This window comes from Aquarana catesbeiana, linkage group LG01, assembly GCF_042186555.1.
Source record: "Aquarana catesbeiana isolate 2022-GZ linkage group LG01, ASM4218655v1, whole genome shotgun sequence".
Classification (NCBI taxonomy): Eukaryota; Metazoa; Chordata; class Amphibia; order Anura; family Ranidae; genus Aquarana; species Aquarana catesbeiana.
In genome coordinates, this window is record NC_133324.1 from 309,095,499 (window position 1) to 309,107,530 (window position 12,032).

Consider the following 12,032-nt stretch of genomic DNA (forward strand, 5'->3'; position numbering starts at 1 on the left):
GCAGCGCTTTACATATACATTGTACATTCACATCAGTCCCTACCCTCAAGGAGCTTACAATCTAAGGTCCCTAACTCACATTCATACATACTAGGGCCAATTTAGACAGGATCCAATTAACCTACCAGCATGTCTTTGGAGTGTGGGAGGAAACTGGAGTACCCGGAGGAAACCCACGCAGACTCCAGGCAGGTAGTGTCGTGGTTGGGATTCGAACCAGCGACCCTTCTTACTGCTAGGTGAGAGTGCTACCCACTACACCACTGTGCCGCCCGTTAAATAAATCTACAGTTGTTTTATACCCTACAGTATAAATCCATTGCCTAGTAGAGTCATATTGATGAGGGTGGAACATTGCAAAATGACACGACGGGATTTATTTCACACGTCATAACTGTAACAAAAGCAATAAACATATTACATGATGATTATTATACCATAAGAAATTATTGATATGATGATTTATATTTGTATTTGTATTTATAAAAAAAATTATGATTGATGTTTTCGGTAACTATTCTTTGATTTGTAGGTTTTGCATAATTTTGAGCATTCTACGTAGAATTCTATAGGACCTGAAATATCATGTTAGGTCTTTCAGCCTCAGTTATTTAGCACACTTCAGCTCAACAATATAAATGCTTGGTTCAGCTGCTATGAATAGGGAGTTGCTTCCAGATGAATGGATGCATTGAAATATGTGATGACCAGCAGCTTCCTAGGCAGATACTGATGAGCTATGAGTTCTATTGTCCTTTACTATTCCCAGTCTCCCTTTGCCAGGGTATAAATCCTGGGCCATACTGTACCTCCAGTATCAAGCCTGGTAGCTCCAGCAAGGAACAGCTTCAAGAGGTGAGTCGCAGTTATTACCAATCACATGAAAAACTTGAAGTGTCAGGAATAGATGGACACAACTTGCTTCATGAACATTCCACACAATTTTTTGTGCATATAAGGCTCCGAGTAGAAGTCCAGGCCTTCTATTCTATCACAAAGTCATTACTGATTCATCGTATAATATAGAATTCATTTGATATAAAATATTCATAAAAATAGTGACACATATGTTATATATTGGCTAGTATGTAACTTATTTTTACAAAATACTTGCTAATTATATTTGTTAATGATAATTTTTAATCCACAAGGACAACTGTTTTGCTGAAAGTCCAATATTTCTTTATATTTTAGAACATAAACAGCAACCATGTCTCAGACACCTAAAGCTGCTGCTGCTGCTGCTGCCAGCCAGGGAACTGATGTCAAGGAAAAGGGTACCCCTGCTCCAGTTCCTCTTCCCATTACCAAGCCCACAAAAACAGGTGAAGCTAGTGTGGGATCCTTCAAGGTAAGTCTTTTACTAATATTCTGAAATATATTCAAATGGCATTTCTCATACATGCTGGTTGGGTGCCATTACATCAGTACACTAAAATATGGCTTTAGAAATAATAATATGTAGTTGACTTGGGGCTAATCAATGTAACATTAACAGAAAATATGGGAACTCAATCAGTAACAAACAATGAACCAAATCATAGGTCTTGGTGGGATCCTACATAGTCAAGGTGGTCTCACTTTTTTAGCTAATCTACCTAAATATTTCTAAATCTATAGGTGGTTCAGAACTCTGGAAAAATGAGTAGAAAATGATGGTGTACACCATTTTATAAATTACTGAAAAGAGTCAGGCAGCAAACACCCTTCCTAGTAGGCATGCAGAGCCAAACATCGGCATAATGAAGAGGGAAAAGCTAATCCTGATGTTTAGAAAAATGTATCATTATTAATAACTTAGCTACCCGATTAAAACTTTGTGGGATAAAATGTTCTTATATAAATAATTATCCACAAACTAAATCATGAAATCAAAATGCTTAATATCTGTTTCAGTAATACCAAATCTATTTTTACATTAAAGCAACTGCCTTACTTGCCCTATTTGTTTTAAGTAGTAAGTGTAATACTCATAACTTCAATGATGCTTATTTCAGTAATACAAAGAAAAAAAAAAAAGACTATATAGCAAACTCTTCACCTCCACCAACCCCAAGTATGAATGGCAATGATCAACAGTTTTAGGCCTTAGGCTGCTTTCCCTGCAGCCCTTACCTTGGAATGTCATTGCATATTAGCATAACCAAACAAGCTAGCAAACTATGGTTGTTATTTTAGGAATTAATCCTTGGAAATCTTGTCGCTTCTTTGCATTAAACTATGGGGGACATCTGTTACAGCACTAAAGCTAACAGCACAGTTTTAACAGAGAATAAAAATTACCTATATACTAGGCTTGGTGCAAGTGTGCCAATGATGTTAATATATAATAATAATATATATATATATATATAGATATATATATATATATATATCTATATATATATATATATAGATCTATATATATATATAAACTTTGTCATTTCCCTTCTGGATTGTAAGCTCTAACGAGCAGGACCCTCTGATCCCTCCTGTATTAATTTGTATTGTAAGTGTACTGTCTGCCCCCATGTTGTAAAGTGCTGCGCAAACTGTTGGCGCTATATAAATCCTGTATAATAATAATAATAATTTGACTAATATCCATCCTTTAAAAGGTTTAAAAGGATCAGCCACTATTCTTGTAATGTGTCCCCTGAAAAACACTGCTATATATAGTATATATATATATATAGAGTTAACAGATAAAATTGATGTACTAATAACATATTATCATAAATATATCAGTTATAGTTATATCAGCACGTATGATCCAAAATACATGTTTTTTATCTGATGCATATCTTCAGAGGAAATAAGATCATTCTCCTCTTATACAGTTAACAGCTGAGAGGGGTGTGTGTAGGGTGGTGGTTCAGATACATGAGGATGGACTCTTTCCTGTTGTTAAGTGGGTGGACACGTTTAGGATTTTTTTTGCTGTCTGTATGCCCATTAAAGAGTTTTTTTCAGAGCTTCCTGTCACCAAAGACACAACATCAGACAATATTACTTCTATTCTTGTTTCATTACTGTTACATTTTGGATTCCCTTTCCCTTTCTCCCTTGTTGACAATAGTCACCGACAAATAGAGAGGTCAGCCCTCAACAATATGGACACAGATAGCAACAGAAACCTGACAGATTTTCGAACCCTTCCCTACTCAATTCAAAATTTTGTTTTAGATCATTTTGGCTGGTGTTAAACCTTAGGCAGATTTAAAGTGCAACACAGCTTTAAAGAATATCTACACAATTCAAGACAGTCATAAATCCCTATATTAACAAACTAATTATTTAAATAAAGCAGAAATTGTTTCTTACGCTGCTTTTTTTTTTTAACCTAGACCATTTGTTCTTGCAGATAATCATCTTCGAGCAGGAAAACTTTCAGGGAAGGCACATGGAACTCCTGAATGAGTGTGTGAACCTTGGGGAGAGGGGATTCGACAGAGTACGCAGTGTTATTGTCGACTCTGGACCGTAAGTGCTAAAAGCTCCAGCTGACATTTTTATTTGGCAATGCATTCTTCAAACAATATGTGATGATCATTTATCCTGTATTTTGAATTACCTGTAAGCAGTTAAAATGACACTGTCACAAACTTTTTAAGGGTTAATCAAATACTGCGTTAGAAAATACATTTATAATCTTTAAGTACCTCTGTCTTTCAAGTTCAAGTTACCGATAGAATCTTTAGCATTCAGTGGGAGGGATTTATTAAAACTGGAGAGTGCAAAATCTGGTGCAGGTCTGCATATAAACCAATCAGCTTCCAGGTTTTATTGTCAAAGCTGAAAATAGAAGCTGATTGGCTACCATGCACAGCTGCACCAGATTCTGAATGCTCCAGTTTTAGTAAATCTTCCCGAGGTCTCTTTAAGTGTTACTAAACCTAAAACCCTTTTTACCTTAATGCATTGTTTGAATTAAGATAAAAAACATTTTCAATTTCCCTGTGCCCCCCCCGTGTGAAGAGTAAGAGAGGGGAGAAAGGATCAGCGCTGTGCATGGCTGCATCTATTCTCCCTTTACTCCCATTTAACACAGCATTCGAGAAGCAGCAGGAGCCATTGGTCGAGAGCTCGCAGACCACTCTTCTCCCCATAGCAAGCATCTGGCTATGGTGGACCTTAAGAAGAATAGGAGGAGCCAAGCTAGCCACCAGGGACTCCAGAAGAGGAGATTCAGGGCCACTTGCAGCAGGGCAGTTGCATATAACATGTTTGTTATTAAAAAAAATATGACTTTAGTAACCCTTTAAGTTTGGATATTTATTAAATAGGATCAAATTTTACAAAATTATAGTCTTTTAATCCTAATCTTATAGTAATTTTAATTTATTGTTACCTCAAGGTATCATAAACGATTACTATTTTTTTTTAGGAATGTTCATACTATTATATCATTGACTTGTTACTCCAAACAATCTTTAGGCTTCAATTGTCTTTTTAATCCGTTGTCAAATTGTGTACAGTACAGGCCTTGAAAACCAATATTATTTCCTATTTAAAATACATAAGCAAGAAAATATTTTATAAACGAACAATTATTTGTGGTCTTAATATTACATTTCAGAAAGTTGATTTTTTTTGCAAATTTTATTTGAATAGCAATCTGCAAAGAGTAGATAGCCTCTTCGGGCCAAAATGAATCATCCATACAGCCTGTTACTCTCTCCTCATTTCCTCATCATTAGGTTAGGGGGAACAGATGATCATGCATTGACTTAGTGCCTCCTGTCTTTGTTTTATGCTGAAAATATTAGAAATACCCTCCAGTTCTCACAGTATACTACAAAAAGCAGGAGGTAGGAATAGATAACACGATTGTTCACTGCTCCTCTCCACTCATTGTACAGTGATGGGTTTTGTCATAAAATCATAAATTTGAGGCTGGCTCAAAAAAGTCAAATTGTATATTATGCTTGCTATTATTTAAAAAAATAGCATACAATAACAGCAATTGTGAAGCAATCTCTTTTACTGGGGATTTATGGAACAAAACTGGAGGTTCTTTTTTTCTATACTTTTTAGGTAAATATGGAATAGATTAATGCTAAGGAGCCACATTTTTGCTGGTCTTTAGTTATTACTTCCATCTGGTGGTTCACTGGTAACATATCATAGGTATCTTATGATCATAGCTAGTGCCAGAGGCTAATGCTCACAAAAGAGAAAAATTGGAAGTGACAGTGCAGTGCAGGATGTCATTTGCTGATTTATGAGGAACAGTCTGGCCCATGAATATGACACTTGGAAATAAGTGAAAAATGTACGCAGCAATAAACTCCTTCGTCTTCCCACACAAGAATGATTACATTGGTGTGTTTATACACAGTAAAATATATTGAAATGTATATAGAATATATTTGATTTATTGGCCAAGATAGTGATTCATCAAAGTATGCGAGGACTGTTCACTGCATCAGTGCACCTTGATAAATCACTCCCATCACATATCACATTCATATTAGAAGTATTACAAAAGTGCTACAAAGGAAGCACTCATAGAACTTATTTGATATAATATATTTTCTAATCAAAATGTTATGGGTGTTTATTGGATTAGGCTATTTTAATCAATATAGTAAAGAATTATTGGAAATTTTACTATATCTGCCCAAAAGGCAATGTGATTTGATCAGTACAATTATATTTATATTTAATATCCACTCTCTGAGTCACTATTAATAAATACCGTATGTTTTTCAAGAATGGAAAGGTGAAATAGAAACAATATTCTATATTATCAAACTTAACATGCTGCTCTCGGTGTTTTGCACTAGAATATTTTAAACTATTGTTAAGCATTTGAAGAGACTTGTTTGTAGAGTCTCTCTTTGTACTCTGTTTCTATACTTTCAGTTTGAGTAATCAATAGGGTTGATTTACTAAAGGAATACAGCCTGATCACTTGTCAAATTTAATATCCACTTTGCAAAATGAATGTGAACCTAGCTTAGTGAATAAAGTAAAACAGTGCTCACCGCAATCATATAATTGTGTGCTTTTAACAATCCAGTGTTTTTGGGGGGTTTCCTCACATAATTGGGTATTCAAAGTAAACACAGCTTAATCAATATTCATTTTATCAGGTAAGCAGTCTCTATTATCTTTTAAAATGGATTCCAATTGTTCAGAATCACACATTTTGAAGGGTGAAATAAAAAGGAATACTGTAAGTTAACATGTTTTAAGAATTTTTTTTCTTGTAGGTAACAACTTACATTTAATCCATCAAAGTTAAATTATAAAATGAGAATAAGAAAAGTGATACAGCTGCTTAATGAGTATAGTTGCAATTTTAAATCATTTTATTAACAAAGCACTTAACTGACTTGATAATACTGACTTCACTTGAATTTGATTACAATGTTTATACACCCCTTGATTTTGAAAGCTTGCGCTTAATTATAAAAGAATATATATTTGATATTATAAATGTATCCTACACACAATGATCTACAGTAAACATTCAGGTGCTATCTTTCAAATGGCTCTGCAAAAACCTGACTGGTCTCTGTGCTCAAACCGATCTTTGCTTTACTTAATCCACAGGGATAGTTTACTGTGTTACTATTATTATTATTATACAGGATTTATATAGCACCAACAGTTTGCGCAGCGCTTTACAACATGAGGGCAGACAGTACAGTAACAATACAATTTAATACAGGAGGAATCAGAGGGTCCTGCTCGTTAGAGCTTACAATCTAGAAGGGAGGGTCAAGTGATACAAAAGGTAATAACTGTGGGGGATGAGGGGGGTGAGCTGATGGAGAAAAGGAAAATACAGTTAGGCATGGGTAGGATAGGTTTCTCTGAAAAGGAGGGTTTTCAGGGGTTGTCTAAAAGCTAATAGAGTAGGAGATAATAGGACAGATTGGGGTAAGGAGTTCCATAGGATGAGAGAGGCTCTGGAAAAGTACTAAAGGAGTATTTTTAATTATCTCAGGGGAACTGTATTAGCTTTAAAGAGGAAGTTAACCCCGTGCAATTTTTCTTATTTTTTTCTACATATAAATACTATAGCAAATTTGAATACATTTAAACCGGCATAAAACGAGGCCGGGAAATACCTTTTTTATCCTCTTTATTATATATCCACTTCCGGGTATCGGCTGCGCCATTGCTTGTACTGTTTAGGGAATCTATAATGGACGTCAATTCCGCCCTTACCCTTTGGAAATCTCGCGCATGCATCGTAGCGCGGTCACAAGGGGGAGAAGCGGGAGATGATCACAGCAGCATCGCGAGACTTCCCTCTGTGCCATTCAGAGAGGAAGCTCATCAATACTAATGTCCCCGCATCCAGGAGAGATAGAAACGGTATGCCGTTAATGAAAATACCTAGTGGGCAATCGCGCCTGACGTCACTCAAACTTTCAGGATGATTTCAATAGAAACGAACACAGCAAGTACACTTTCACAGGCAGCGATCTAGATTACAGAGAGGTAAAGTTGTATTGGAGGGTTTACAATCACTTTAATTCTTCAATCATGTACAAAGGAAATTTCCCTGCACAATATTGGGAATTCACAGGTTTCCTTGGATAAGTGAGAAATGTATTACTCTAGGAAATCCCCCAATCCATGTGCACACAAGCAGTTTGCATGTCAGATTTGAGAGTATGCATATATAAACGCAGTGTACCACAAGTGAACTACATTTTCATTATTTTCACTTTTCTCCATGTGTTTGTCATTGTCTGTGTGTGTGTTTTGTGATGACATTGCCTACATTTTCCTGCTGATACTACATTGTGATTTGTGGCCACCCCGTGCACATCTTCTCAGCTGGATTGCTTATGAGCAGTCCAACCTCCGTGGCGAGATGTTTATCTTGGAGAAGGGCGAGTATCCTCGTTGGGATACCTGGTCTAGCAGCTATAGGAGCGACTGCTTCGTGTCCCTACGCCCCATCCGAATGGTAAGGTTCATCGACTTCTGCTTTGAAAATATAAGAGAGAAAAACAGGGTACCCCTTTTTTTATTATTTGAAATGTATAAAATACAAGTACCATTTTTACAGATTTGGAATTAAAGGGAAATCATGAAATCATCAACATGTCTGTTTAAGGGATTGAGGGGGTCAATAGGGCACAGCAATGTATGTTTAAGTAGAAAAATATAAAACAAACAAAACAGATGAATAATGGTCAGCTCTTTGCCTGTTTCCCATTGAAAAAATAAGCACATTATGAGCCTGTACAAGCAAAGGAACAAAACTTGTTAATATGTATGAAGTTAATAATTTGGTCACTTTGCCTTACAATGTCAAATAAAATGCACTTTAGTTGTTAGATATTCAGTACCTGTTAAAAATCCTATAAACTAGTTCACTAAATACTAGATACTACATAAACCAGGTATGTTTTACTCCACAGAACAGCCCAGCAGATTTATGGGATTTTTAATAAAAAATTGTGCAGTCAGCAATAGTCATGTGTAAAGTGCAATAACCCACTGCAACCATTCTGATTAACAGGTCATCTTAATTGGATGGCAGGAGTTACTGCTCTTTGCAATATATCTTCTTTGCATTAGATAACCCTAAAGTGCACATAAATTACAGGCATACACAGCAATAATCAGTTTAAGAAATTTCAAAATAAGGAAATTAAAGATAACATCATAGAAAAGCTTTACTTTTTATGAAGAGTAAATGTGGATACTAAAAGCTGGTGCAATGGGCTAAACTTTTCCTGTATAAAGACCTTATTATAGTGTAATTCATGCTTGTAGAGATATAACACCTAAAAGATATTTAAACTGCTACAACTGTGAAGGATATGAAAATGATATACTAATATTAGTGATATGCAACATGAACCTCTTAATCTGATTGCTTACAATGGGTTTTGCACTTTTCGCATGAATGCTGCTGTTTGCAGTAAACCTACGTCTTTTTACTTTGGTCTTAGGGAACTAAAACCCTTGTAATGAATGCTGAAGAGCATGCAGCTTTTAGAAGTTTTTGGCCACAGTACGTGAACCTATGCACTTAAAAACCATTTAAGGATTGACTTACAGGTTTTAAGGAGAAATACCATAAATCCTTATATAAACAAAGGGAAGCCGTCCAAACCTCTAAAGGCTAAGAATAAAATTCAACCCGTAAGCAGCATTTATACAGTATTCATGTGCTACTTTCAATGTTAAATGATTTTCTTTGGCCAAAGTTCTGTGACTCTGAGGTTTTTGAGAATTTTAGCTTATGCTGTTCTTTCTGCTTTGTGAACTGCTGTAGTCCGAGATAAAGGACGGCATTCTAGGATCAGTTTGATTTAGCATCAGAAAAGCAAGTTTATACTGGTAGTGTGTCTATGTCTACAGTTGTTTTAACAGCCCTCTGTTGGACAATATCCCAGCCTCAATCCAGCTGCCCCGTCACTGGTTCATCAGAGGAGGGCTATGTACAGAATCAAATGAGTAGAAAATCACTGGATATTAGCCAGATGAAGGGCCATCCTATGGTTTAGGAAAAAGAAAATGTATTTATTTTCAAGGCCCTTTAAAGTCTGTAACAATTCTGGAATATGAACAGACAACAGGTTGTGGAAACAGAACAAAATTAAGAACACTTTGACTATCTCCCAACAAGTGTCACATTAGTATAATTTAAGAAAAAAAAAGTAAATTAGGCACAAACTTGAAGAAAACTAGAATTTTTATACTTCAAGCTTCCCAACATTCGTTATCAAATAATAAGGGATTAAAGGAGAACTCAAATCTAGATAAAAACTTTATCGAATTTGTAATGGAAAACAGTTTCCTTACAGTATATACAGATGGATGGCTGTTAATATGCAAATTACTTGATATCCTAAACCAGATTTGTTGTCTGTGTTCACCCATTTTAAAGTATACCCATACTGTATTTATGTCTACCCCTACTAGTGTTAGTTTTAACATGACACACACCACACTCATTTTTTTTAATGTTTATGATTGCTTGAGCTAGGGTGATTCCACAAACAGTTCATATTTTTTTTCTTTTACAAACAGGGTTACTATTTTCCTAAAATTCCATAGAGGTTATGGTAGTTCTGTGATACAGTAACACTATGCAAAGTTAGTTGATGTCAGCAGCTAACAGTGGCTAATAAAAGATTTTAATAAACTGTATAAAGCTGAAACCTGCACTACACTCTTCTTTACAATAAATTACTAAATAAGCCCAAATAATTGTTTTGGTAGCTTGGTTTGCTTGGTAAATACATTTTCTATACCTTTGTCTGGATATCTACAGGATAGCCAGGAACATAAAATCACCCTGTTTGAATCCGCCGACTTCAAGGGCAACAAGATGGAAATCACTGAGGATGACGTGCCCAGCCTGTGGGCCTATGGATTCTGTGACCGCGTGGGAAGCGTAAGAGTACCCAGTGGAACGTAAGTCATGTATACTTATGTTGAATCAGACCAATGATAAATTCCATTCATGGACTAGGTCCTAGGGCAATAACATAGATAATGCTGGACAGTAAACCCACAACAATGCATAGAGCTAGAACTTTTTGTCAAGACACACATGCAATGTAGGCCAAAAATCATTATTTGTTATTAGGAATTACCTAATTGCATTCGATATATAGCTAAAATTGAAGAAGTAACTTGATTGCATAGACTTCTCACCTATTCTAAATCTGAACTTTGTTGTGTCTTATAAAAAACCCTAATGCCCTGTACACACGGGCGGACTTTTCGGCAACAAAGGTCCGACAGTCTTTCCGATGGACTTTCGACGGACTTTTGACGGACTTCTAAAGGACTTTCAAATGAACGGACTTGCCTACACACAATCACACCAAAGTCCGATGGATTCGTACGTGATGACATACGACCGGACTAAAATAAGGAAGTTCATAGCTAGTAGCCAATAGTTGCCCTAGCGTCGGTTTTCGTCCGTCGGTCTAGCATACAGACGAGCTGATTTTGCAAGAGGAACTGGGTCCGGCGGAGTTCCGATGTAAAGATTTGAAACATGTTCCAAATCTAAAGTCCGTCAGATTTTCGACAGAAACAGTCTGCTGAAGGTCCGATGAAGCCCACACACGGCCGGATTGTCCGCCGGATTCGGTCCGTCGGACCAGTCCTGTCGAAAAGTCTGCTCGTGTGTACAGGGCATAAGGGTTTATGATTAGAGGAAGTAGAAGCTGCATTTATAAACAAGCCCATTGTTCTGATCCACTGTTCCAACCAACTGTTCAACTCGTCTTCTTCACCTTCTGAATTAAACTTACCAGTATGGCACAGGGCTCCTCCTCTACCAGAAGAGGCTGCTTACTAGAAGCAGAATACTGCAAGAAGACAAAGTAGGAACGAAGAGGATCTAGCGCAGCATCTACACCACACCATTTGTGTGATTAGATAGCAAAAAACACTTAAATGACTAATATACTACTTTTATAAAGTATAGTGTTTATAAGCTTCCTATACTGTGTAACACTTTACCTTTCGTCTTTATAGATGGGTCGGATATCAGTATCCTGGTTACAGAGGCTACCAATACCTATTTGAAAACTGTGATTATAAACATTGGAACGAATGGAGTGCCTTCCAGCCCCAGATCCAGTCTATCCGTCGTATTAGAGACATGCAATGGCACCAGAAAGGATGCTTTCTTATCCCCACTACTGCCACCACCACCAAGTAAATAAAATGTCCCTAGCTTGACAGAGAACCTTCAGGAATCCTCCATGGAAAATTAACCTCACTACATTTTTTAAATCTACTCTGTCAACTCATTTGTTGTATATTAAATATTTACTGGATGTACTTTATGATGCAAATAAACACAATTTCTGAGGTAGAACATTTGACTGGTGTACTTGGAAACTGAATCAAATATCACATGTTGCAGTAAAAGAAGCTGGGCCATATGAGAAAACATTTCAGCATACACAAGGCATTTCTTCACAACCTATATAAACCAATCTTATTAAATTTTATAAAGTAGAAAATAATGTCATTTTAATTTCATATTCTTCTCTTGTAGAGAATGACATATCCTAGGGATAGTGTAGAGATTTGTAACTTAATGCCCA

General features: G+C 36.3%; 1 protein-coding gene across 1 annotated transcript; it reads left to right on the forward strand.

Annotated features, from left to right (window-relative positions):
* Positions 1-751: 751 nt before the first annotated feature.
* Positions 752-11,800, forward strand: CRYBB1 (crystallin beta B1). Its single transcript, XM_073629359.1, has 6 exons — positions 752-855; positions 1,195-1,351; positions 3,344-3,462; positions 7,780-7,912; positions 10,235-10,377; positions 11,455-11,800. Exons 2-6 carry the CDS (start codon positions 1,211-1,213, stop codon positions 11,639-11,641), a joined length of 723 nt encoding a protein of 240 aa, XP_073485460.1. The 5' UTR covers positions 752-855; positions 1,195-1,210; the 3' UTR covers positions 11,642-11,800.
* The last annotated feature ends 232 nt before the right edge of the window (positions 11,801-12,032 follow it).